Source organism: Bos mutus, chromosome 19 (genome assembly GCF_027580195.1).
Source record: "Bos mutus isolate GX-2022 chromosome 19, NWIPB_WYAK_1.1, whole genome shotgun sequence".
NCBI classification, from domain to species: domain Eukaryota; kingdom Metazoa; phylum Chordata; class Mammalia; order Artiodactyla; family Bovidae; genus Bos; species Bos mutus.
Window position 1 is genome coordinate 39,262,022 of NC_091635.1, and position 27,539 is coordinate 39,289,560.

Genomic DNA, 27,539 nt, shown 5'->3' on the forward strand with positions numbered 1-27,539 from the left:
CAAAAGGTAAGGATAAAGCACTTTTATTGCAAAGTATACATTGAAATGTAGGGGCAGCCTTCGTATAATATATAATCTGCCATCCCTCTAGTGTTTTTTTCTTCTGGGGTATTTGAACATTTAGTTGGAGTACTAAGTGCCCCTGGGGTCCAGAATTTTGCCTATGAAGAGAAGGGCCCCTGTGTCTGTGTCCCTCAGTACAAAGATGAAAGGTTGGTTAAGGTGATAGTCCAGAGGGAAGGTGAGGCGGGCAGGCTGGACCCCTGGGCTGGAGTTAGTACTCGCCCCATCCTCATTCCACTCAAATCCGACGCGATGTTCCACTTGAGTAAGTTTGATAGGTTTGCCTGTGATCTTGCTAAAGTCTGGTGCATCAAACAGGGATTGCAGCTCTGCAGAAATTGAGAAAGATTTCCATTAAAACCTTGCCTTGTGAACGCTGCAAGGAAGAATACAATCCTGATTCTCAAGAAGGCAAGCTAAGTGGGGGTGGAACATTGCTTTTGACTGTCTATGACATATGTAGAGTTCTGGGCTGGTTAAGGGTTAAGTGACTTGCCTAAGAGCACACAGCCAGTGAGGTTAAGATTAGAAACAAGGTTAAGATTAGAAACGAGGTCAAGGGACCTGTCTTGAGAGGCAGTGTTCAGAGTTCCTGTTACAGGATGTATGGTCTTAGGGCTTAGGAATGAGTCTGATAAGGAAGGCAGTTCAGTCTTCCTCTCCAGCACTATTAGAATGAAGGGATCATCCCGGGCCCCAGTACTAGTCCCTGGAGGCTTTGCATTCTGCTTAGCAAGGTGGAGGGCTTCCCTTGTGGCTCAGCTGGTAAAGAATCCGCCTGCAATGTAGGAGACCTGGGTTCAGTCCCTGGGTTGAGAAGATCCCCTGGAGAAGGGAAAGGCTACCCACTCCAGTATTCTGGCCTGGAGAATTCCATGGACTGTAGAGTCCATGGGGTCGCAGAATTGGACACAGCTGAGCGACTCTCACTTTCACTGTAGCAAGGTGGAAGGAAGGCTCAAAGATTCAACCCCACACTCCCCAAGAGCAAAGAGGTGTTGCAGCCGTACTCAGCTCCTGCACGGACTTCGTGAGTTCGCCTTCATAACTCAGCTTCAGCTTGGGAATGGTCAGGACCGCCTGAACAGTCTTCAGTTCTCGGTCTATGTCATGAATGAACTCAGAGGTGAGGCTCTCTTCTATCAAGGTCAAGTTCTGGGTCACTTTCTGAGGCAGGAAGAAGATGATACTTGTGCTCCCGGTCAAGGGCAGCTGGGCGATCTGAAACAACAGGGAGGAAGCACATGGGTTAGTCGTTTGGAGCCCAGGAGCTTAGCGATGGACAAACACCCCAAGCTGCCTTCTCTCCTGGGACCAGGCCTTGCCTTGCTTCCCCGCCCCTCATCTGTGTAACAGTTGTCCCTCTAAGCTGTTGCTTTCCAGCAGCAAGATGTCTACTGATGGGACTTCCCGGGTGGTAGAGTGGTTAAAGAATTCTGGCATTGCAGGGGACAGCGGTTCAATCCCTGGGCTGAGAAGTGAGATCCCATATGCTGCAGAGCAACTACGCCCATGGGCCACAACTAGAGAGTCCTTGCACTGCAGTGAAGGGTCCTGCACGAGGCAACTAAGACCTGATGCAGCTAAATAAACAAAAGCTATCTGCTGATGTTTCTTCAAGCATTAGCCACTGTCTTTTCTTAGTCTAATACCAACTGAAGTTATCTGCTTAAAGAATTTTCTTCTGTGGTTTTCTAAAAAGCCAGAATTGAATTCCCAGGCCTTGGTTCTCTCCCAAGGTTTGCCTGCCAATAGTTACTGATCATCTGTTATATACAGAGAACGGACTAGAAATGAGCACTGGGAAGAGCAGTGCAGAAGTGGCAGTACAGTGGCCCTCTGAGCAGAGGCCTTTAACCTAAGGGCAGATGGCATCGGGGGTCCCAGGAGCCCCTGGAATCACCTGCAGAGATGCATAGGTGGCATTTCTCTCCAGTGCTTCAGGCATTTTTTCAGATTCCCAAAGAAAAAAACTACTGACTTAGAATTTTCTTGAGTCACCTAGGAGAGACTTAGAATGCCAGCAACTTGGAGTTTGTGACAGATTTTGAAAGTTTGCTGCTGCTGCTGCTGCTAAGTCGCTTCAGTCATGTCCAACTCTGTGCGACCCCATAGACGGCAGCCCACCAGGCTCCCCCATCCCTGGGATTCTCCAGGCAAGAACACTGGAGTGGGTTGCCATTTCCTTCTCCAACGCATGAAGTGAAAAGTGAAAGTGAAGTTGCTCAGTCATGTCTGACTCTTAGCGACCCCATAGATGGCAGCCTACCAGGCTCCTCTGCCCATGGGATTTTCCAGGCAAGAGTACTGGAGTGGGTTGCCATTGCCTTCTCCGTTTGAAAGTTTGGATTTTTATAAATACAAGTTCTCCCCCAAAAAAGAGAAGAAGGGAAGAAAAAAATAAATAACCAGAATTTGAGTGCCCAGTCTTGAGGACTCAATTTCACTTTACCAACCCTTGCAACAAACCTTGAGTCCGAGGATAAGTTTCAGTAGCTATGGCCCTTCAGTTTTAGAAACAAAGGGCTCAGCTAGTGGGGCTTCCCTGGTAGCTCAGTTGGTAAAAAATCTGCCTGCAATGTAGGAGACCCCGGTTTGATTCCTGGGTCGGGAAGGTCCACAAGAGAAGGGATAGGCTACCCCCTCCAGTATTCTTGGGCTTTCCTTGTGGCTCAGCTGGTAAAGAATCCACCTGAAATGCAGGAGACCTGGATTCAATCCCTGGGTTGGGAGGATGCCCTGGAGGAGGGCACAGCAACCCACTCCAGTAAGACCTCAGAAAAGCTCTTAATTTACTGAAGGGCACGTGGCAGGTAAAATTCAAACAGCTCCATAACAAGATAAGCCACAGTGAGAAGCCCATCCCACAACTAGAGAAAGTCCATGCTGCGCAGCAGTGAAGACCCAGCTCAGCCGTAAATAAGTCAATAAATAATTCAGACTGCTGTCAGATCTCAAAGGCCATTCTATTCCCATTGCACCATCCTGCCTGAACCCACACCACCACTCACACTGCCCATACAGACCTTGCAGTTGAGATCAGAATCCAAGCCGTACCGTAAAACGGCCTTAGGGTCTGACATCATGGGGACTTTCACGGTCCTCTCCTCATCCAAGTAGAAATCCTCCAGGGAAGTTTTTCTGGAGTCAAACTTTGTCACCCACTGCCCTGGAATGAAACAGATGGAGTGCCCTGAGACCCAGGAGACCAGAAAGGCATACTTCTGGAAATTGCCCGGCTACGGGAATCTTGGGATTCCCTGATGGCTCAGTGGTAAAGAACTGAGAATTGACCTGCATCTCCTGTCAATGCAGGAGACGCAGGTGCGACTCTTGGGTTGGGAAGATCACCTGAAGGACGGCGTGGCCACCCACTCCAGTATGCTTGCCTGGGAAATCCCATGGACAGAGGAGCTACAGTCCGTGGGACTGTGAAAGAGTCCACTTAGCAATTAAACAACAGCAGGAACCTGAGTCATCAGAGGCCCGAACACGTCAGGGAATAGCTCTGTCTTAGGATGGGCAGTCTGGACCATGATATTTTGAGGGTCCTGACTACCTTCCATATGTAAACTCAGAAATATTGTCAGGTTTATTCAAGTTCTGTGATAGCTAGGAGAGAGGTGAACTGGTACACACTTCTACAGTGATGTGTCCAGGAGACAGACTGCAGGGAGACCAGAGCTGGAAGGGACCTCGACGTCATGTCATCGACCATCTCAGATGAAAAGCATGAATGTCCAGAGAGGTGAAGTGACTCGCCCATGCTCACACAGTGAGCCGATCGTTTAACGTGGTCTTTAACATGCTGATCTGTAACAGCTTCTTCATTTCCTGGAGCTCAGTGCTTCATGAAGGATTTTTCTCTGGGGTTTAGGGGGTCCCCTCTAAACACTGCCTGATAGACAGTTGTGAAGCATTTTAAGGGGAGGTTGCCCAAAACCCCACCCAAGGCTCATGAATAGGGCTGGCCTCACACTGGGCCCATGGAATAGTTGGGTACCTCACCATGGCCTAGAAGAATGTTATTAGAAAACTAACGTAATTTATCAAGGGCTTCCCAGGTGATGCTGATGGTAAAGCCGCCTGCCAGAGCAGAAGATGTAAGAGATGTGGGTTCAATCCCTGGGTCGGGAAGATCCCCTGGAGGAGGGCATGGCAACCCACTCCAATATTCTTGCCTAGACATGGACAAAGGAGCCTGGTGGGCTACAGTCCATAGAGTTGGAAAGTCAGACACAACTGAATCGACCTAGCACACACACACACACCTGGTTTATCGAGTACTTGCTGTGTGTCCCAGGCATGATGCTGGGTCCATGAGAAGATAGGAGACCACACACACAGAGTGCCTCTGAAATCAGTTTGCCATCTCCCAGTGACAGACAAGAAAACAGCCTCCAAAAGGCTATGAAGTTCATGCAGATCTCTGCAGCCAGAGCCAGGCATGGACCCTCTACCAGCCCCGAAAAAGGCACAGGAGCAGGAGTGCCCCCTTATCTCTGCTGGTCTTTCTCCACCACCCCTTACACTTTGTAAGTACTTATCCATTGTTTGCCTTGGGTTTGGTGACAAGCAGGGAGCCCTCAGGCAAGGAACTTTCCAGGGTCCTCCTCTGCCTTTGACGTCCCCTCCTTCCTGGCCCCCTCTTGACACCCACTGTCCACCCTCACCCGAAAGCCAAGTGGAGAAGCCCTCACCCTTGAAGTAAGCCACGCCCAGGAGGAAAATGCTGATCTCACTGGGCATCTCCCTCGTGGACCTAGCGACTTTCCCTTTCATCTGGGCCTGCACCCAGTTGTTAATCTCCTGAAGGTCTACTCGAGAGTTGCCGGTCAGGATTCTGGGCCTGGTCCCATATGACTTCTCCAGGGGTGGGATGAAGCTGGCTTTTATCCGCAGCTCTGCAAAGAGATGGGGCAGAGGTTAGTGCACTCTTGAGACCTCACCCAGCATCCTCCCTGACAGTCTGTGGCTCTCCCTGATCCTTGGCAAGCCCTGACTCCCTGCCTGGCATCCTTCCGGGGCTCTCCCAGACTCCATGCCAGCTTCCCCGGGCACTGGATGGGGAACGACAGATTTCAGTCATTGCTGTTTTCTCTTCACATGACTGCCCTCCCCCAACCCTCCCACTGTCTCCTTCAGCCCATATCCTCTTTCTGATCCTCTTTGTACTCATGCAGCCCCTTCCTGCCCACCCCCCAGTGCCAGGCCTGGCCCTGGGCAGACGTGCTCTGGTGTTTAGAAAGAAACCCCCAGATGCATTGCAGCAGAGAGCCCCATGCGCCTCAGGCAGCTCGGACCAGCAGGGCAACTCACTCCTCTCAAAGATAATCCGGGAAGCACTCTTAAGGTTCTTCTGGGGGGCGGTGACGGAGGCAAGGAGGTCCTTGTAGGTGCCGTGGATGTCTGGGTTACTGATCAGGTCGTAGTACAGAGCCCGGTGAATGTTGGATTCTGTCCGCTGTTCCGCACCTGCCAAGTGGAACAGGCGTGTGAGCCTCTGTAACTGCTTGCCAGGCCCATGTCAGCCTAGCTCTCGGGGACCCTGAACCCTGAGCCTGTCTATCTGCTGGTACCTGGAGACTGTCTAGGCAGGAAGGAATTTGAAGGCAGTGGAAGAAAAATAGGTTTTCCTGAAGGTAGGCCAAAGGCATCAGGCCTGGAAAAATAAAAGGATGGGAGTCAGGTTCAAAGTCCCTGTGCTTCTCCCATCACAGCACTTACCAGACTGTTCTACAGCTTCCTATTTCCTACTTTTCCCCATGAACTCAGCTGTGTGGCCCGAGTGAGAACAGAGACCGTGTCTGCGTGTGTGTAGTTACATCCCCAGTATCTAGCTAAGCCGATGAGGCAGGCACGTAGGAGGAGCTCCTTTAAGGAATGTCAATAAGAGGTCCCAAGGCCACACACTGTGTCAGCAGTACTCCCCACTCCCCCACCTGAGCCCCCACTCCTACGTGCTAGGACCCCTGGGCCAGCCTCTCGGCCCTCATCACCCTCCCTAAGTGAAGTGTGTCCAGGGCCTAGAGTCAGGTATGTACAGAGGTCAGAGGGCAGCTCTGGGATCCTGGGCTTTCTGCAGCGGGGAACTCACCCAGCGACAGGGCAGAGAGCGCCGTGGCCACGCTGAGCGGAGACAGCAGCACATTGGCGGTGGGGCTCTCACCGGATCTCACGCGGTACAGGTCGTAGCCGAAGTTGGAGACGGCTGCCGCCAGCTTGTTCACAGGGACCTTGAAGAAGGGATCCTCTTCCTCCACTGGTGCCCCCGTGCTCTCAGGGGTCGGAGAGCCCTGCATTTGAGTACAAGGACCAGTGCAGTTGAGCAGGGGGTGACTGGTCTCATGGCTTGGCGTGGGACTGTCCTTCTGGTCCCTGAAGGCTGTCCTGCCTGAGGAGGTATAGCCATCTGTTGGAATGAGTCTGTGCCCCCTACTCCTGTGGGGGTGCTCCACTGGGAAGAGGCAACCCGCAAGAGAGGTTAGCTGGCCAGCTTTAAACACCAGTGATCTGGGAGCTTCAGGCCTGTGACTCATGGAAAAAAAAAAAAATGGAAGTCCCCCTTCCCAAGAAATTCTGTTCTCAGGCCAGAGTCTCCTGTCTGCTCAGCCTTGCCCACTGCTCCCAGGTCTCCACGTGGACCCTCCTATCAAACTCTCCTTGTCGTTCTCGGCCCTGATCAGACATCACCTCCTCCCTCACAGACTTGCCCTGGTGGCCCCAGTATGAAGGCACCTTTAGTTCTCTGGCCATTTTTGAGAGTCAACTACCACTTATGTATTAACCACTTACCATGTGTATACCATCCACCAGGCTCTGTGGTGGTTCTTTTCATTTGAGTTACTTCATTTCATACTAGTTGATCTAAGTGATATCCTCAAAGATTAATGTCTTAAAACAGTTCCTTGAAGGCCAGAACTGAGTCTTTTATATTTCCACCCATCCCCAGCACCTACAGAGTAGGTGTTCAGTAGATAAATAAGTGACTGTCCACGTTGGCCCTGTAAGGATGGGTATTTTTCATCCTGTCTTATAGATAAGAAAACAGATTCAAGTTACAGTGACTTATCTAAAATAAAAAATCTGGTGAGAGGTGGAATCAGAATTCAAACTTGGAACTCACAATAAAGTCCAGAGCTCCTGCCAGTATGCCCCACCTGCCCTGGCTGCCCTTGGGACAGTCACCACCACCTCCCTACCCCCCAATTGTCGCATAGCCTAGGCTTCTTGGCATCCGCCTTTGCAACCCGACGGTGCTCTCTCTGGACAGGAAAGAGGGCTTTCCACGCTCTTACGTCTCTGCTGCCCCCTAGTTAGGATCAGAGCAAACATCCAAGACCACCAGCTCCTCACTGAGACCCATAAGTAATGAAGGGTAATGAGAAAATCTTCACTGAAGGGCTTGTTAGAGGGCTTTCGCCTTTCACCTTATTGGATCTTCCCCGCCCCACCGCCACTCTGTCCTCTGAAAGGCAGGGCGAGACACTTTCTGTTTTGCTCTTGGAAAAACCAAGGCCCTGTCTGGACGGAAAGATCAGAGCCTGGCCTGCAGCCTGGGTGCTGTCCATTCTCCCCGTGCTGCCTGGCGAGGCGGGGTTGGGATTGCTAACGTCCCCCCGCCCCAGGCCCCCACCACACCCAACTCCTACTGACCGCCTCCTGGCCGGCGTTCTGGCAGCGGCCAAACCCAAGCAGGGCTCCAGTCCAGAGGAGTAGTACGAGGGCCTGCATCTCGGGGCCTGCAAGAGAGCAAAAGAGGAGGCAGGCTGCTTCCCTCACCACCTGCACCACCGGCCGTCCTGGGGAGGGAGCAGGGCCAGGCACCTTCCACCCAGCCTCCCCCAGGGCTGGAAGTGGACCCTCAGCTTGCTAACCCCTCCCTCTCAGCACTTCCCCAGCCCTCCCCCTGCCTCACAGCCCACAGTCCTGTGGCAAGCTTATGCTTTCATCCATGTCTGTGCCAGGAGACTCTCCTAAACCTCCAGGGTGGTGAAGGCCCAGCAGTGGTCCTGTGTGGGAGTGTGATCCAGCCCAAATGCACACCGAGGCTGTTCCCTGCGGGCACCTGACCAGCTCATTATGTAGGATTTGGATCTATGTCTAGTAACAGCATGGGGGCAGAATCTCAAATGTAGAGTCACAGAACACAGAGAATGGGGGCATCCAGTCCAGCCCCAGGTCCCCCGCAAGAAGCTCTCAAACTCTCTCCTCGAATTGCCCTGCCCTGGAACCTGTGGTTTCATCAGGGACTTGTGAGATCTTAGTTCCCTTACCAGGGATCAAACCCAGATCCAGGCAGAGAAAATGCTGAGTCCTAGCCACTGGACTGCCAGGGAATTCCCATCAATCCTGTGTCTTTTTTGTTTGTTTATGGCTGGGCCGGGTCTCAATTGCAGCACATGGGAATCTTTTTTTTTTTCTTTAGATGCGTGTGAACTCTTAGTTGTGGCATGTGGGGTCCAGTTCCCCAACCAGGGATTGAAACTAGACCCCCTGCATTGGGAACGCAGTCTTAGTCACTGGACTACCAGGGAAGTCCCCAGTTCTGTGTCTTAATACCTCTCTAAATCCCAGTGTCTTCTCTTGTAAAATGGAAATCAGTTCTTACCTATTGTGATGAGAATTAAATTCGGCAATGCATTCATAGCACTCAGCGGGGCCAAAGACAGGTGAGTTCTCCAATGACCCCTGAGCCAAATTGTGTCTCCCTACTCCTGGAACCCCAGGGCCCCCCTTTCCCCTTGGGGAGCCAAGTCCTCTTCCTCCTACCAGCTTGGGACCCACTCTGACACTCCTCAGAATTCTTTCCTTCAAGTTAAATAATACCATGTCTTAGTAAGGCCACCCAAATCCCTATACCTCCCCAGCAGTAGCCTCTTAGGACCTGACTCTGATCCAACCCCTGGACTACAAGGGCAAAGGGAACTCTGAGTGCAGGGCTCCCCCATCTCTTGCCCTCCTACATTCATTGCCTCTATATTGCTCAACCTTGGGTCAGGATGTGGAGGTGAGAGGGGATGAAGGCAGTGGGAAGTTCATAAATAAGGTCTTCTGAGGGCCTTCTGGTTAGAAAGAGGGATAAGGTCCCAGCAGTCAGGACCTCTGGCTCTCCCTCCATTCACATTGCTGAGTCAAGAACTTGTAATCTGTCTTCTGTACCTCTCATCTTCCCTGCAACACACACACCGGCCAAGGGTCTCAAGCTCTTTCTTCCTTTTGTATACCCATAAACACATACTCGGGGCTTCCCCGGGGGCACTACCGGTAAAGAACCCCCTTGCCAATGCAGGAGACTAAAAAGATACAGGTTCGATCCCTGCATTGGGAACATCCCCTGGAGGAGAGCATGACAACCCACTCCAGTATTCTTGCCTGGAGAATCCTATGGACAGAAGAGCCTGGCGGGCTACAGTCCATGGGGTCAGAAAGAGTCAGACACGACTGAGCGACTAACACACAATCTTCTGGACAATGTGAAAGGCAGCAAAAGAAAAGATGGCCTCTGAGTTTGTTCTGCTTACGGCTGGATGGCCAGTGGGCACCAGCCTGGCTTTCTCTCTAAACCCTGAGCATGTGTCACCCAGTGAGTTCCAGTGACCCCTCTGTTTTCAGCCACCTGCTCTTCTGCCTGGCAGCCCCTGCCACTCAGGGAGAAATTGTCCACTGAGGCAATGGGAAGAACTTTCTGCAGGGCAAGATAGAGCCCGTAACAGCGTCCAGGCTCACAGCTGCTCTCTCCACCCGGCCAGCCCCACCCAGAGCTGGCAGGGGCCTTCCCTGCCTGAGCCCCAGCAAACTGGTTTAGCAGAGACTGGAAATTCAGTGAGATGCAGGGGCGGCAGGGCTCAAGGAAAAGCCATTAGCTCTAGTCCCTGGGCCAGGGTAGGGAACCGAGTGAAGAGGGAGGAGCTGAGAGACACCACCCTGGCCTGGTGTTTAAGGAAACCAGGTCCAGATGCTCTTGAAGGTGGATCTTCTCTACAGGAGTCTCTACAGAGTTTGAGCTCAAACCTTGGGTCATCTGATCATTGTTACCACGTGGGTGAGCTGAGGACTGAAGATGCGGTGGTCAGGGACCCTGGCAGGGAAAGGCACACAGGTCCACAGCTGCCAGAGCCAGTCGCCAGGACACATAGTATTAGCGGTGCCTCTTTGAACCCTCCACCTCAAGCCCTGGGGATGAGGGAAGTGGAGAGATTCTTGAAAGCCCCCTGCAAGGGCAGGGAGAGGGTTGAGAGTAAGGGTCTTCGGCACAGGAGGGCCCCTCTGAGCACACTCGGTGTCTTCCAAGGGGACAACGGTTCTGTGGCTGGGCCAGGCAGCTGTCACCTGGCCAGGGGCACACGCACAGTGGTACCATCCCGTCCAAAGGGCAGTGTCCAAGCTGCGGGGGCGGGGAGGAGGTGACTCCTCCCAGCTGGGCCAAGCTCAGGCCTGCCTCTCGGCCACATTGCCCCAATCAAGAGACACAAGGAACTGCGATTCTGGGATCCTGCCTACCAGCTGGAAGGATACATTTGAGCCAATACATGTGTTTCAGATTAAACCCAGTGGTGAGACAAACACCATCACTCCTCCTCCTCCCAGAACCACGCGGCCTTTAAGCCACATGGCGGTGGACCTCACGGGCAGTGCAGGGAAGGGCACTGCCCGGCCCCACCCCACCATGGTGACCCCACCAAGTCCCCAGGCAGCTTTTTTTCTGAAGTCTTGGAACCTGAACGCGTGGAGGCAGAGCACCCAGGGGTTTCGGCTCCCCGCACCCCAGAAGGATCAGTCTTGGGAACAGAATTCCCTGGCCCGCTTCCCCTCCCACCCCCAGCCTGGGGGTTGAACTGGTGAACTGGAATGGGCCAGACAATGATGGGGTTTCTGGGAAGCCTGAAGTTCTTCTCTGGCCCAGACCCGCCCCTCGATGTGGCTGGCCCCAGGGAGCACCGAGGGTGTGGGCGGCCAACCTCTCCAGCTCTGGCAGCTAAGCCCCCAAATCCCATACCCTAGGCTGAACTCAATAGTGGTCATTGTTTGCAAGAGGCCAAGACCCCATTGATCTCCCAGCTTGTAGTGGCAGCTGACTTGGCCAAAGAAAAATGGTGGGCCCTGGAGAGAAGGACCCCGCTGCCCTCCATCCCAGCACACCACCCACCCCAGGAGGGCTCCCCTCAGGCCAGCTGCTGGGCAGTGTTGAGAAGTTACCTTTAAAATCAGCGCCAGTGATGTTGAAAAGGCAACAGGGAGCTTAGCCTAAGCCATGGCCAGGTTGCCCACTGGGCTCCCCAGTGGAGGCACAGCACCCAACAGCCTCTTTCCCCGAGGGTTGCAGAGCACCCCACCCCAAACTGCTGCTCAGACCTGACCCAGCAGCTAGCCACGTTCTCGCTTCTCCCCCTGCACTGCCCTCCTCCACTGCTTTCCAACCCATTCCATTCAAGAGTTTTCCCGGCTTCTTCCAGCGGTGCAGTTTCTCCAGCTTCTCCTAGTGGTTTAGGGGTAATTGGGTTCTGACCTTCTGACCTCCAACTCCCTCTGCCGTCCCTCACCTATTCACCCTGGTCCCCAAGCTGGAGGAACTATGGTCTTCCTGCCTCTTCTCCCTGGCACCCCTCTTTTCTGCTTCCTGGAGTTATACCTGCCTCACCCTGGTCACCCCAGCCCAGGGGAGCCTCCCAACTTCCCCTGATACACTAGCGGACTAGACAGGGAGCTGCTTTACCTGTGGGTGCACCGCCGCTCTGCGCCCAGCCTGGGTCTGCACACTGAGGGGCTCCTGTGAGCACCAGAGCCTTTTCTGCTGCCTCCCAAGCCAGCGTCCAGCAGGCTTCAGATTACAGCTACTCCTTTCTTAAAGCGATCTGCACTCAATTTGGAGTCTGTGATTGCATCTGTGATTGCATCATTGTTTGGTGTTAACTTTAACCCACTGCTGGCCTTCTGCCACACACCCCCAGTTCACGCATCAGACTGCAGCACCAAACCTTTCTTTGGAGCCCTGACAGTGCCCCCCATCCCCGGAGGGCAGCCTCGTCAGCCTGGGTGGGAGCAGGGCTGAGGAAGAGTCTGGCAGGAGGAGGCTCAGGAGGAAGCCAAAATAGAGGAAACACTGGTCGAGAACTGGGACTCGGGTTTTTGCTGGTCCTTGGTTCTGGTACTGAGATTTGGGGCAAGACATCATTCATGGCTCCTCCCTACCCTTGACTGAAAAATGACTGAATGGGACTGGGATGTCTGTGTGCTTTTTCAGCACTGAAATGCTCTGATTTCTGAAGATCAGACAAGGCAGTGGGGAAAATATCTGAGCAGAAGAAATGAAATGTACTGTAAACATTAGTCCTGAGAGAAGGCCGAGTGTGAGTACCTGGCACCCACCTGGGCACCGTAGATTTCACCTGGGAACAGTGCTCCGAGGCTGTGCTCACCTCAGGGCATTAAGAAACTTGCAGTGTGATTGTGAGACTAAAATACTGACATGAGAAATGATTATAGAGAACGTACCAAAACCTTTTCCAGGCACGTGTGAGCCCTGACACAAGCCCAGTGGTTGTTCAGAGAAGGCGGGGTCAGAGAAGGAAGGGAAAGCACTCTGGGATATTCAGAAGAGAAAATTTAGGGGACCCTCACTGGTGGCTCAAACAGTAAAAGATCCGCCTGCCAATTCAGGAGACCCAGGTTCAATCCCTGGGTTGGGAAGATCCCCTGGAGAAGGGAACGGCTACCCACTCCAGTATTCTTGCCTGGAGAATCCCGTGGACAGAGGAGCCTGTTGGGCGACAGTCCATGGGTTGCAAAGAGTTGGACACAACTGAGAGACTAACACACACACACACACACTTCATGTGAGGTTCCAGGGAGCAGATCTAGGGCCCCTGGGTAGAGCTCCCCAGGGAACCAGGTTGAGATTTATGTAAAGAAAAGTGTGTCAACAGTCAGCGTTCTCCATCGACAGATGAATGGATAAAGAAGATGTGGTACATATATACCGTGGAATATTAGCCATAAAAAGGAACAAAATTGGGTTATTTCTAGAGATATGGATAAACCAGGTGTCTGTCATACAAAGTGAAGTCAGAAAGAGATAAACAAGCATTGTACATTAACGCACATATATAGAATCTAGGAAAATGGTACAGATGAACCTATTTGCAGGGCAGGAATAGAGACACAGACACAGAAAATGGCCATGTGAACAAGGGGTGGGGGGTACTAGGATGAATTAGGAGATTGGGATTGACGTAAACACACTGTGCTTAGTCACTCAGTTGTGTCCGGCTCTTTGTGACCCCGTGGACTGTAGCCCCGCAGGCTCCTTTGTCCATGGGGATTCTCCAGGCAAGAATACTAGAGTGGGTTGCATGCCCTCCTCCAGGGGATCTTCCCAATCCAGGGATCAAACCCAGGTCTTTCACATTGCGGGCGGATTCTTTACTGACTGAGCCACAAGGGAAGCGCCATCTACACACTACCATGTGTAAAGCAGACAGCTGGTGGGAACCTACTGTATAACAACGAGAGCTCAGCTTGGTGCTCTGTGATGAGCCAGGTGGGTAGGATGTGGGGTCAGGGGCAGGGAAGGCCGAGAGAGAGGGGATAAATGTATACATATAGCTAATTCACTTTATTGTGCAACCTTGTAAAGCAAGTATACCCCGATTTTTTACAAAGGGAAAAAGCAGTCAGAGTTCAATCCTTCCAACCAAAAACTGAGGACCTCTATTCAAATCACTCTCTAGGTACACGGAGAAGGAGTGCATAGACGATTAAGATTTGGTGCCCGTCCTTCAGAAGCTCGCTGGCTAAAAACAGAGGCTGATATGAGCCCAGATCCTTCCAATATAGTGGCACGTTCTGTGATAGCTGTCTACAGCCATGCCATCCAGTATGATAACCACTCACCACGGTGGCCACAGAGCTCCTGTGATCACCTGTAAATGTAAAATACACACTAGATGTTGAATATTTAGTATGAAAAATAATGTGAATAATAGCAATAACTTTGACCCTGATTAATATATTGGATTAAATAAATATACTGTTAAAATTAATTTCTCCTATTTCTTTTTTAATGTAACTTCTAGAAATCTTAAACTGCATATGTGATTTTCATTGATGGATGTCATTGCTCTATATGTTATCATGGCAGCAAAGTTGGAATATATGAATCTGAGTTTTGCATGATGAATACAAATAAGCTAATCATAGGAACATGGGAAGGGGACTTTCCTGGTAGTCAAATTTCCACGATCCCAAGGCAGGGGCCTGGGTTTGATCCCTGGTCAGGGAACTAGACCCCAAATGCTGCAATTAAGAGTTTGTATGCCACAACTAAAAAAAAGATCCCGCATGCCACAATGAAGATGGAAGATCCTATGTGGCTCAACTAAGACCTGGCAAAGTCAAGTAAAAGAATGTGCTCAGTCGTGTCTGACTCTTTGTGACCCCCATGGACTGTAGCCCACCAGGCTCTTCTGTCCATGGGACTCTCCAGGCAAGAATACTGGAGTGGGTTGCCATGCCCTCCTCCCAGGGATCTTTCCCACTCAGAGATGTAATCCAGGTCTCCCGCGTTGCAGGCAGATTCTTTACCATCTGAACACCAGGGAAGCCCCAAATAAAAGAGTAATAAGAAACATGGGAAGGCATGACTATCTTTGTGGACGAGCTGAAGTTGGATCCCTGTTTCACAACATACACAAAAATTAACTGTAGGTACATTAGAGATTTAAGTGTTTCTTAAAAACAATTTCTGTTTTTGCAGCACCTTTTTAATGAATTTTTATTTAAATTATTCAACTTATTTTTGAATAGGTATTTTGTTCATATGTTCAAAACTCAAAACTATCTAAAGAGAATGTTCTCTTTTCACTCTGATCTCCAGTCACCTGAGTCCATACTCCCTGGAGACAGGTAATAATAATCTCTTTTGTATGAATCCTTTCAAAGATAATTTTAATGGCTTAAAAAACAAATTTAGGGGCCACAGTTCTTGAGGCACTAGCCTACTGCGTTTCCCCTTTGCCTGGCAAAGGAATAAAGCCACTCGTTCCTTCTCTCCCGTTAAAAAAAAAAAAAAGCAAGTACAAACAGATATACACAACAGGAAAAAAATGTAAACATTTTCGAAAAATGTATAGATGGATTTTTTTGTGATCTCTGAATAGGAATGCTTTTTCAGACAAGACACCAAAAGAAGCACAAATTGTGAAAGACTGATAAATTTGGCACTAAATTAGAAACTTGTTCTCGTGAACAGGTACCATAAAACAAAATGAAAAGACAAGCCTCACACTAAGAGAAAATGTTTGTAACACAGATAACTGACAAAAAAGATTACTAACTGTAACACAGCAATAATTACAAATCAATAAAAAAATAAAAACAATTCAACAGAAAAACAGGCCCAGGTAATTCACAGATGAAGACTCCTGAGTGTCCAATAAACTTATGAATAGATGTTTTTTTCACCAGCTAATCAAGGGAATGCAAATTAAAACCATACTTTGATGAGTGTACTTCACACTCTTCAGATGGGCTAAACTGGAACTTCTGAGAATACCAAGTACTAGTGAGCATGCAGACAGCTAGGATCTCTTGGGCCCTCCTTGCTGCTGCTGCTGCTGCTAAGTCGCTTCAGTCGTGTCTGACTCTGTGCGACCCCAGGGATGGCAGCCCACTAGGCTCCCCCGTCCCTGGGGTTCTCCAGGCAAGAACACTGGAGTGGTTGCCATTTCCTTCTCCAATGCATGAAAGTGAAAAGTGAAAGTGAAGTCGCTCAGTCGTGTCCGACTCCTAGCGACTCCGTGGACTGCAGCCTACCAGGCTTCTCAATCCATGGGATTTTCCAGGCAAGAGTACTGGAGTGGGGTGCCATTGCCTTCTCCATGGGCCCTCCTTATGAGAACGTAAATTGATATAACCCCTCTGAAGAACAATCTGGCAACAAACGGCAAAGTTGTGCATAACCATATCTAGCGTGGGAGTTCCCTGACTGTCCAGGGGCTAAGACTCCATGCTTAGTGACCCCGGTTTCAATCCCTGGTCAGGGAACCAGATCCCACATGTCACAACCGAGTTGTGTGCCACAACTAAAAGACCCTGTGTGCCCCAACTAAAACCTGGCACAGCCAAATAAATTAAAAAAAAAGAATTCAATGCAGAGGACACAGGTTCCGTCCCTGGTCGGGGAATTAAGATCCCATATGCTGCAGGGCAACTGAGCCCACACGCCACAACAAAGACCAAGTGCAGCCAAAATTTCGGAAAAATAATCATAATGACTGTATGAGGCAGCCCTGGCAGTGCAAGAAAATGCAAACCCACAACTCATTTATTCTACTTCTAAGTGTTTGAGCCCAAAAGATTGCATATGTGCACAAGGACGTGGCAAGAATGTCACAGCAGCACTGTATGGGCCACCCCGCTCTTGCACAATCAACGTACCCCTCTCTGAAAGACCATCCCACAGCCGTAAAATAGCCTGTTACTCCCCTGTTGGAAGGCACTGCCTTTATTGCCGCCTCCCTTAGAGCTACTGTCCGTTTCTCCATCCTTCCTCCCACCCACACAGGACAGAGCTAGTTACCGTGGCATCGGCACCGTCTTCGTGCTTTCCCTCCTCAACCTCCAACCTGCTTCTGTGCCCAGCTCTCCTTTGAAACTGCTGTCAAAGGAGCAGACATCTCTGCCCTTGGCAGCAGGCAGCCAACTCTTCCTCCTTCTTGAAACCCTGACTCCCTACATCCTCCCATTTTTCTCCATCTCACAAGCCCCATCTTTTCCATCTTCCTTGCTGGCTTGATTCTGGGATCCCCCTTTCTTCTCTCTCCATCTCCTCTTAGGTGACATCAGCCAGTTCCATGACTTTCAAAGCATCTGTATGTTCCCAAATACACACTTGCAGCCTCGACTTTGACATAACCACATGGATGCCCAGCAAGTGAGAGGAGCTTATAATTCATCATCCAAACACTTCTAAGATCAAAAATAGGTGCTGTGAATTAAACTGGAACCACAGGCATAACTCAAACTGCCCGAGGCACAATGGGACATAGGTTGCTCTGTATCAATGTAGCATTTCAGTCATGTTCAAAATGGACATCTCCAGTCAATCCTAAAGTCTGCCCCTCACTCAGATTCCCATCTCAGTAAAACTCATCTTCTCAAGACAAAAATCCGGAGATTTGAATGATGAACCCTACATCTGCGAGTCTCTCCTTTCCCTTATCTCCAATACAATCTATGCACAAATTCTGTAACATCTACCTGCACAATATACCTGAAGTCTGATCACTTCCCTGCATTTCCACAGCCAGCACCCTGGGCCAAGCCACCTACAACTCGACTCTTGCCTGCTAACCAGCCTCCCTCCTCCTGCGTTTGTCCCTCAAAGTCTGTTCACACAACAGCCAAATGAGCCTTCCAGAGCTTACTTCAGACCATGGCGCCCCTCAATTAAAGTCTTCCACAGGGAGTGAATAATTGCCATCCACATGGCGCTGATGAATCTCACAAACAGGAGGTTGACCGAAAAGAGCCAGGCACAAGGGAGCACGGATTGTGTGCTTCTTTTATTTCAAGTTCAAAACCAGGAGAAACTGGTCCATTACCAGGAGTCAGGAGAATGAGTACTGTTTCTTGACCTAGGTACTGGTGGCACGGGGCGCTCGGTTTGTGAAACAAATTCATTACGCTTTTGTTGTTCCATCGCTGTGTCATGTCCAGCTCATTACGCTTCAGCATACTATGCATGCGTGCATGCTCAGTTGCTAAGTCACGTCTGATTCTTTGTGACCCTATAAACTGTAGCCTGCCTGGCTCCTCTGTCCATGGCATTCTCCAGGCAAGAGTACTGGAGCTGGTTGTCGTGCCCTCCTCCAGGGGATCTTCCTGACCCAGGGATCAAACCAGCGACTCCTGTGTCTCCAGCATTGCAGATGGAGTCTTCACCCACTGAGCCACCTGGGAAGCCCTATACTTCAATCCAAAATGTTAACTTGTTTATTGTCTAGACCAGCATCCCTAACCTTTTTGGTACCTGGTAGCGGTTTTGTGAAAGATAGTTTTTCCACGGACCCAGCGGGGTAGGGGGTGATTTGGGGATGATTGAAGCACACTGCATTTCTTGTCCACTTTATTATTATTACATCAGCTCCGCCTCAGATCATCAGTCATTAGATCCTGGAGGTGGGGGACTGCCGGACCGGACCAATCACCCACCAGGTTTAGATTCTGTCGGGGAGGATCTTGTCGGCTTTTTGATCACTGCAGCCCCAGAGCGTGGGGTGCTGCTGGGCCCAGCAGAGGCACCTGACAAGTATGTACAGGGCAGAAGATGTAGTCAAGGCAGCCCTGGGTGTGATGACTAGAGCCAAATTTTGGCTAGAGCCCGAATAGACAGGAGAGAACTGAAGAAAACTCAGGAGTGGGAAAATTAAGCTGGCAGGCTGGGCAATTTGTTCCAGTAACTTTCCAATGATCTCTTTACAATTCTCTCTCTCCTCCAGCCCCACGGATCTCCTGCTCATCCTAAACCTTTTGGGCAGCTCCCACTCCTCTGCCTGGGATGCTCTTCTTCAGGATGTTCCCCTAGTGCCTGCCCTCATCTCCTTCTAATCTCTGCTCCAAAGTCACCTCCTCAGGGAGGCCTTCCCTGCTTTACTTCTCAGCAGAGCACTCATCCCCCTCTGACACACCATGTATGTCACTAATTGACTTATTTCTCATCTCCCCACCCTTCTGGTTTGTTAGAAGCCAGAGCCCGTCCTAAGGACTTGCTCTTAACCACTGCACCACAGGGCTGCAAGTGGCTGCTGCCACACAGACACCCTGCACTCACAGACAAGAGCCCACCCACGTGGACAGCCATTCAGCCCCCAGCCCTGTGCCCAAGTGCCCCCAGTTGCTTCCCCCAAATCGTCAGGCACTGACAGTCTCCAGCTGGAGCCCGCGCTCCCAGCCGCCTGCTCCCCTCCCTTCCCAGGCTGGCAGGCGCCAGCTCCTGACAGAGGGGGCCGCGTGTAATTAGAAATTCCTCAAGCTCCCTAATTGCCAGTTCTTCTCCCAGACCAGGAGGCTGGCGCTATTCTGGGCCACCTTTGTTGCCGGCTGCCTGAGGCCCGGAGAGAGGACCAGGCTGAGAGCAGAGCCAGGCTGGCAAGGTCAGAGGGCCTGCGCGCTGGACAAGGGCTGGCGAGTGGCCAGAGGCCAGACGTGGCACGGAGAGGGCTGCTTCCCGGAGCCCAGAGTGGTTCTCCTCGCGTCTGCTCGGTAGCCTCATTCCCGCATTCCCCCAGCACCCTGTGCTCACACCCATAGCCCAAACAATGACATCAAAGCAGACAGGCCCATTCATTCTTTATTCAGGTGGCATAAAAATCACTACAAAAACTTTACAAAAGAGCCTTTGGCAGCTAATGCCCCCCCTTCCCCACCCTCTCAGCCACTGAGACACGGCGCAGAGGGGGCAGAGGGGAGAAGGAAGAAGAGGAGTCTTGGCAGTGTTGGTACCTCCAAGGACCAGCGGGGAGACTGAGGTGACAGTGAGCGGGAGGCTGGTGGGCCCTGGGCAGCTCAGGAGGCAGTGGTGCAGGGAGCTCAACCTCCACCCGTGTTGTGCAACCTCAAGACAGCCGCCCCCTCTCCTCGGCCAGGGTGTCCCCTCCTCCCTGTCCCTCCCTCTCTGGTAAACAAGTGTGGAGGCACACAGCTGCCCTAGGGAATAAACTACCTACCTTCCCAACAAAATGACCCACCGCTACCCCTCTGTCTGAGCCCCAAACCAGGACACCCTCTGGGCCCCATTGGAAGAAGCGATGTGGGACCGAGGCCCATGGTTCCCTGATGCCTGCCCTCCTCCCAGCGCCACCCCACCCCAAACTACCCAAGAGGAGACAAGAGAACGCTCCCTTCCTCCCCTCTCCCAGACTGCCCTCCCCAGGCCCCCAGCCCCAATCCCACAAAGCTGTTTTTGGAAAGAGTCACACGAGTTGAGATGTTGGTCCAAGCAGAGACTCGGGATGCTGGAGGCCACAGCCCCTCACTTGGGGCTGCTAGGCTGAGGGTAATCCTCTTCCGAGGGCGGCCCAAGTTTCAAGTCTGGGTCGAAGGGCTTGTCTCCGCGGGGGAGGCCTTTGTGATCCTGGAAGGAGTCCTTGCCGTCGGGGGAGTCCTGCTGCTCCTTGCGCTCCGGCTGCGCGCCCGGGTTGGGGTTCCTCACACTGCCCACGAAGAGGGGCAGGCTCGTGCTGTCCTCAAGGATGAAGAAGAGGAAGGGGCGGTTCACGATGAAGGAGGATAGGGACATGCGGGACATAGCCGTGCTGGTTGCCGCGGCCGCCTGCACGCCGGCCTCGCTGAGCTCTAGTGCCGACTGATGCTGCACGCTGGAGACCACCAGCCTCTCATCGGAGATCCCACGTAGGTCCGGGGCCTGGAATAACTCCTGCAGGCCTGCCCCAGGGCAGCAGATGGCTGGTCAGAGCTGCCTTCTGCCCCACAGGCTGCCTGGACCTGCCTGGAAGGGTGTCTGGCATCCTGGTCAGGGAACACCTTGAACTCACAGAGGGCTGGTTAACTCCTGTTTAACCTTCATGTATCAGCTTAAAGGCCCCTTCCTCCAGGAAGCCTTCCCTGATTGCCTGCCCCAAAGTCCAGATAGGTGCCTGGTGCCTTTTCAGTGTTCTCCCAGGTGAACTGGAGAGAAGCCTTCTATCTTAGCACTTATGCTGAATTCTAAGTACTTGATTCCTCACCTGTCCACCCCATAAGACTGAGCTCCTTGTACATGGTGGGCTTCCCGTGCCTCTTGCAGGGGAGCCAGGGAGGCTCATGTGCTACTCTGGTTTTCCATTCAGGATTCTTTACAGTGCTCAGTCTTGGGCAGAGCAGGCCCTCAATGGCCGGGCCACGCACCCCTCCCCAGGAGAGAGGATCCAAAGGTTTTCACCTCCCCAAGCCCCAGAAAAGTCCAGGACACAAGGCTAGCTCTGACTCTGACCTGCCAGCTGGAAACTTCCTCCTCACCCACCCCACCTAGCCTGAGTGGGGGGGCTGTCCCATGCCCAGCTTCCTTACCCAGCTGGCTGAGGGTGGCCACCAGGTCCAGTTGGTATTTGAGATGCAGCTTAGGCAGCTGGACCTTGGTGGGCCTCTCCCACAGCGAGGGCTGGTGCAAGATGTCCCAGGTCAGGTTGGCTAGCACCTGGGACGCGTTCCACTCAAAGCGGGTGGGCATCAGGACCACGAAGCTCATGTTGTTCTTAAAGGGGAAATGAGCCACCTACAGACAGGGGAAGGAGACACCATGAGGGCCAGAAAGCGCCCAGGCCCAGGTGGGAGCTGGGCCAGCATCCCTTATGAGACAGCCCATCCTTCACAGGTGTGTCAGGGGAGGGGGCCTCCCTGAGCCTCCACTTCCTCATGGGCAGAGTGACACTACCTGCCCACACTGCCAGCTGACATGTAATGGAAAGAGATACACTGTTAAAGCTTCTAGCAGAGTGTTTGCACATAGGCGGTGCTCACTCAATAAATGGTGGTTTTCTCTCTCTTCCTCTGCTGCCAGCCAGCCCGTGACTCGGGATGAGGAACTCCCGGTGAACACCTCTCGCTTCCTCCCTGTGTACAATGGACCAGGTTTCCCTGCTGGAGGCGGGTACCCTCTCTACTCCCTTCTCCTCCAACAGTGACTTGCCTGGCTGCCTATTTATACTGTGATTTGGGGTAAGATTTCATGTGAATGGGTGTTTCTGCAGCCCAAGAAGGGTGAAAAGCACTGGGCTCCACGGGCCCTAGTGGATGTGACCCCTCGGCCTCCAGGCAGAGCACCCAGGGGGCAGGACCCCTGCGGTGGGAGGGGGAGTGCCAGTATCTGGCTGCCTGGGCCAGCCTGCAGAGGGTGCGAGGAAGAGGAGGGCCAAGGAGGGCAAAGGATGGAGACTAAAGGATGAAGGAAGGGACTTCCCTAGTGGTCCAGTGGTTAAAACTTCACGCTTCCAGTACAAAGGTTCAATGCCAGGTTGAGGAACTGAGATTCCACATGCCAAGCAGCACAGACAAAAAATTTAAAAAATTAAAGGGTGAAGGAAGTGTGGGCAGGACACAGCCTGGTGGGGAGGTGAATCAGATGGTCCACGTGTCAGGGTGAACTGGAGAGAGGCTGGGACACTGTTCCAGGGGACCCGCCTTGCCCACAGCCCCTCTCAGTCACGGCCTTGCGAAATTAACCAACACTGCCACCTCAGTTGACTGGCCCAGGGACCAGTGCTCGCTCAGGCCAAGGGGACCATGTTTAGGCTAGAAGCACGGGAGGCTGCACCTGAGATACACAGCATAGCCCTCTCTCTAATCAGAACGCTCCATCAGGAAGCTGACCAAGCCATCCCAATCAGACCCTCCTTTCTAAGGAGCATGCGAGAGCTCAAGTCGCATCTCAAAGGCTTCGGGTTGCTGAGAGCTTGTGCTGCCCCACAACCCACAGGTCCTTGAAATGAATCCCCTTAGCCAAAGGGGCCTCAACAATGTCTCTTCCTCAAAGAAGGCTCTCTGACCACTCTAGCTAAAATACCTCCCCCCACTCTTTGAAATTATCCTGTTGATCTACGTTTGCTCAGGCACTGTGCGTCTTCCCTGGATTTGCTTTTCCTTGTTCTCCACTGAACCACAGTGCCTGGGACAGAGTCTGCACACAAGTAACGCCCAAGGAATGAACCTCAAAGAGACTCGAGTCTCAGTCCCCCTGGGTGAGGGCCCCGCGAGACTTTTCAGAGCCACCTGCCCCAGTGACAAGACTGCAAGGGAGGTGAGGTGCACTGTTGAACCGTATGGTGGTCCACAGCTGCACAGTTCCTTTCCCACCTCCCAGCACCCAGGCCCAGCCTGAGCAGTCAGGGGTAACCTGGATCTCAGGCTGCTCCAGCAGGAACCAGTGCAGTGGATACGTGAGGGCTTGCATCATGTCCACCGGCACAGTGAACTGCTCGTCCAGGTGGAAAGCACCTCTCTGTGTGAGGTTCGGGTCGAACTTGCTCCTCCAGAAGCCTGCATCCAACAGAGGGCAGGGCCATTTAGACTGGGACCAAGGTAGGGTCTACACCACTAGCCTCTTCCCCGTCCCACCCAGAACCCATTAAAGGGACAAAAGGTGGAGGGTAAGGCCCCAGGCAGTGGCGTGCCAGGTGATACCCAGGTGATCTGAGGTGTCTTCTCTGGAGCGATTGCAGAATCTGGGCTTTCATTCCCCCTACCCTGCTCTGCTCCCAGGAAATCCCCCCATTACCCCAGGTTTTTTTAGACTTCACTTCCTCCTAGGGAGGACTTCCCTATATTTCAGACGGTAACGAATCTGACTGCAATGCAGGAGACCCGGGTTCAGTTCCCAGATTGGGACGATGCTCTGAAGACACTATTCTTGCCTGGAGAAACCCATGGACAGAGGAGCCTGGCGGGCTACAGTCCACGCTGTCACAGAGTTGGACGTGACTAACGCTACTACTATTACCACTACTCCCAGGGCTGTGCTGTGCTTAGTCGCTCAGTCATGTCCGACTCTCTGCGACTTCATGGACTGTAGCCCACCAGGCTCCTCTGTCCTTGGGATTCTCCAGGCAAGAATACTGGAGTGGCTTGCCATGTGCTCCTCTTAGGGAACTCTCCACGAAAGCCCCATCCAGTTCCTGGGCCTCTTCCCAGCAACACTGCGACCTATCTCCCACCATCTCCACCGCCTCCCAGCCTAGCCCTGGGGAGAAGGAGGGACCCTCAGAACAAAGCATGCCTGCAGGGCAGGGGTAGGGGCTGCAGGTGGGGACCGAGAAGGGGAGGAGCTCACCCTGGAAGTGGATGGCATTGAGGAGAAGCAACACTGTGTCATCTGGCAGATCTGAGAGGAAATCCTCGATCTTCCCTTCCGTGGCCTCCTTCACCCATCGGTTAATGTTCGCCAGGTCCTCCCCCTTCATTCCCGTCAGGCTCATGGGCTTTGCACCAAAGAGCTGTTCTGATTGTTCCAGGAAGTCCTCTTTGATGGGAAATCCTACACAGAAGGGAGCACAGGCTGTTGCCAGGACTTGGGCTCCAGAGCCACCAGCGTTCCAACAAACTGCCTGAGCCCACGTCCATCTTCCTCACGCTGTCCACCCCAGAGCACTACCTAGCTACCTAGGCAGTGTCTGCCCCCACCCACACCTACCTTTCTGCAGATACATTCTGGCAGCCAACCGGAAAGCCCCAGGCCCCAGGTCCTGGCAGAGGCGGCTGAGCAGGTGGGGCAGGCAGGGCCCTGAGTCTGCATGCAGCACCTCTTTCAGCCTTTGCAGCGTTTGGTTCTGAGCACCTGAGCAGGGAGGACACAGCAGCAGTGGGCATTCCCACCCCCTCGTCTTTTCCTAACCCTTTTTGGGTGGGGGGGCGGAGCTGTGCCTTGCAGCATTGCAGGATCTTAGTTCCCAGACCAGGGATCAAACCCATGTCCCCTGCCATGGAAGCGCAGAGTCTTAAGTGCTGGACCACCAGGGAAGTCCTCCTGTCCCCCTTGAACATCTACAGTGAGCATGCCCACGAGACCACACTGTCTCCTCCCACCTCCTGAGGGTCAGGACACCCAAGTTTTACTTCCATCTCCACTGCTGCTAGTCTGGGTGACCTCATTCCATCGCGTTCCCTCTCTGGACTCTGTCCCACCATGAGACCCTCCAGTCCAAAAGAGACACTGGAACTGCCAGACTCGTGCATAAAAATCACCAGAGGCCCATCCTGGGCCCAATCCCTGAGACTCTGATTCATGGAGATACGAGTCTGTGTTTTTAACAAACTTTCAAGGGACCCTGATGGAGGAAGCGCCTGATAGTAAGCTCTGGGGAAGGAGGCGAGTTCCTTCTGGCCTCCTAGCTCTCCTGGTCTGCACCTGGTCTCCTGGTCTGCTGCCCCAGTACCTAGTGCCAGGTGAGACAGTGCCAGGGCCACACTCAGAGGTGACAGGATGAGGTTGGGCCTGGTGGAGCTTTGGGCCACCAGGGAGAAGAGGTCTGTGGTGAAGGTCATCATGGCCCGGGCCAGCCTGCGTGTCTGCTCAGGGGTTGGGGACAACTTGCAGTCTTCTGGGGCCTTCTTCGGGGCAATCTGGCCACCTGGCTCCTACAGGGACAGATTGGGGGGCATTGGGGTCAAGGGGTCAGCTCTGTTGAAGATTTCCTTCAAAGCCCCTGTACTGGGGACAGCAGGGCCTTGTCCCGATGGGCGACAGCATTCTGGGGGCTAGGTTCCTCCCTCGGGTCCCTCCCATCCTCTCCCTTCAGGCCTCAGCCTCACTGCCACCCTCCCCTCCCCGTTTCCTTGCCCTTCGGATTTGCCTTCCTCCCGCGGGTCCCGCCCACTCTTGCCCAGCCCCACCTGATTGTACCTGGTTGTCCAGCTTGAGGAGGGAAAGTGGGGGCAGCTTCTGCTGGGCCTGCCCGTCCATTAGCTGAAGGAAGGAGGAAGCAGATGGAGAGCAGCCCTTCCTGAGCCCCCTACCCAGCACCAGCCACAGGAGAGGCCCTTGGGGACCTTCCTCCCTGTCCTGCCTCATTCCCCAGTACCTGCAGATCCAAGGGCTCCATGGTGCTCACAGGAGAGAACTGCTGAGAGAGGGAGGGGGAGAGGAGAGGGAACCCCTGAAGCCAAGACCTCCCTCAACCCAGCACCCCCCCTCTTTTTCCCCAAGACCCTCGACCTCTCCCAGAGCTGCCGCCCTGCCCCACCCAGACCTCGGCCCAGGCTCACCGCTGAGCACAGGCTTGACAGGCAGGAGAGGCTGAGCGCCAGGAGCCCCCAGAGCAGCGCCATGTTCCTGTGCAGGACGGGAAGGCTCTGTTCCTACCTCACCCCCGCACCCGCCGAGGAATCCCACCCACAGGCTCATGGGCAGCTGGAGTCCTGAGCCACCACTGCGGAGGGGACAACGCCAGCAGCAGTACCCACACCCACAGCGTGTCTCTCTGAGCTGTGAATTGCTCGAACTCTCTCCCGAATTGCTTTCTTCCCGCTTTGTGTTTTCTGGTTTTTAGACTGTATGCCCTGAAGGAGTTTTGGTTCATGGCAGAAAATATTACCCAAACAGAAAAAGTCCCTATTTCTCAAGGCTGGGAGTTGTGAGTCAGACCTGAGTTTGAATCCAGGCTTCGCCTCTTGGCAGAGGACCCAGGATGTGTCCCTTAAACTCTCTGGGCTCTGCTTTATCTTGTAAAATGGTGGCAAAAGTCCCTTTCTCATCCCACGTGTATTGTGGAGACCAACCTAAGTTGGTCTTGGTGACCCCTGACTGCACGGGCCAGCACGCAGCGATGGCTGTCAGCCTCCCAAGGCCCCTCTTCTGGAAGGCCTGTCCTGAAGCCTGCTCCGTACTGGAATTCCCTCCCCAGAGCTCCAATCCAACTCTCCTTTCTGGCTGGCCTGGTCTTGTCCACAAGGGTGGGCTGGCCTGTGGTCTCAGTAGGGGTGGGGAGCTGGGCCAGAGACTGGCCTTATTGACCCAACAGCTGAGCCCAATGAATGACTGTGGCCAGAGCCACCTTTGGACTTACGGAAAACACAGGCCTCGGCCCCCGCGCTAGCCCCAGGCTGACTCCGGGAAGCCAGGATGACTGGTGGGGATGGGCAGGTCTCGGCCTGGCCCCGGAGCGGGTCTCGCACACACCCCCACCCCGCCCCCATCTCAAGCGTCTTTCTCTCACCCCTAGGCCCCTCCGCATCCCACACAAGGACCCTTGGCCAGGGCCCCAATCTCCGACCTGGGTTTTTTAAATCTTCCTGCCAAGAAAAAGACCTCTAGTTTTTCATTTCCCAGAGGGACTCCCCTTGAAAGCCCCCACCTTGGCCCCTCATCATCTCAGGAGGCTGGGAAGTCACAAACCTCCTGAATAAACTCAGCCCAGACCCCTCAGCAAGGTGGGCAGCTCCAGGCCGAGGCACCCCCCTGCCCTTACCTCTGCAGGCTCCTCACTGCTGTACACAACCTCCCTCCGGCCCGCTTGGTGCTCCCGCGCTCTGCCCCGCTCCAGCCAACCCAGCTGAGCCCTCCCCTCCCACCAGGACCTTTGCTCTCAGCCAACCACTGTTCCAGTTGCCTTCTCTTCTGGTAAATATTGACCTGCACATCCGGTTAAACATTGATATTGGGACCAAAAGCCCCTTTCCCACCAGGGCATCTAATACTGGGACAGCCACCTGGAACCCCGGGAGAGGGTTCTCAGGCTCCCACCTGAGCCTGGAGAAAGGAGATTCAGGAGACCAAGAGCCTGTCTTCAATCAGGGGGTTAGATCCAAGAAGGACAGGGGACTTTCAGTGACCCCATGAAGTAGGGGGTTATCACTGCTTCAGTCGGGCTCCGAGAAGCTGTATGACCTAGCCAAGGACACAGAGCTGGGCTGAGTCACATTCAGGTTCCCGCTTCCAGTGTCCTTGACTCTTCCTCAGAACTGCCTCCCCCTCCCAAGAAGAGGGA

General features: G+C 53.1%; 2 protein-coding genes across 5 annotated transcripts; both read right to left on the reverse strand.

The window, feature by feature from the left end:
• Nucleotides 1-7: 7 nt before the first annotated feature.
• SERPINF1 (serpin family F member 1) lies at nt 8-11,926 on the reverse strand. The gene is made up of 8 exons (XM_005888247.3): nt 11,780-11,926; nt 7,720-7,805; nt 6,161-6,359; nt 5,383-5,538; nt 4,764-4,967; nt 3,090-3,232; nt 1,074-1,284; nt 8-392 (listed from the first exon to the last, which is right to left on the reverse strand). Exons 2-8 carry the CDS (start codon nt 7,795-7,797, stop codon nt 133-135), a joined length of 1,251 nt encoding a protein of 416 aa, XP_005888309.1. The 5' UTR covers nt 7,798-7,805; nt 11,780-11,926; the 3' UTR covers nt 8-132.
• A 7,475-nt stretch (nt 11,927-19,401) lies between these two features.
• SERPINF2 (serpin family F member 2) lies at nt 19,402-27,444 on the reverse strand. 4 transcript variants are annotated; one of them, XM_070390258.1, is made up of 10 exons: nt 27,296-27,444; nt 25,819-25,885; nt 25,635-25,673; nt 25,457-25,519; nt 24,990-25,191; nt 24,248-24,391; nt 23,888-24,091; nt 22,955-23,097; nt 21,133-21,337; nt 19,402-20,508 (listed from the first exon to the last, which is right to left on the reverse strand). In XM_070390258.1, the coding sequence occupies exons 2-10, from the start codon at nt 25,879-25,881 to the stop codon at nt 20,096-20,098; spliced, it is 1,476 nt and encodes a 491-aa protein (XP_070246359.1). In that variant the 5' UTR covers nt 25,882-25,885; nt 27,296-27,444; the 3' UTR covers nt 19,402-20,095. The 4 variants fall into 4 exon arrangements, with proteins under 4 accessions (XP_070246359.1, XP_070246356.1, XP_070246357.1 ...); XM_070390255.1 differs by having other exon boundaries at nt 25,635-25,676; XM_070390256.1 differs by lacking the exon at nt 27,296-27,444 and adding an exon at nt 27,021-27,072.
• Nucleotides 27,445-27,539: the final 95 nt, after the last annotated feature.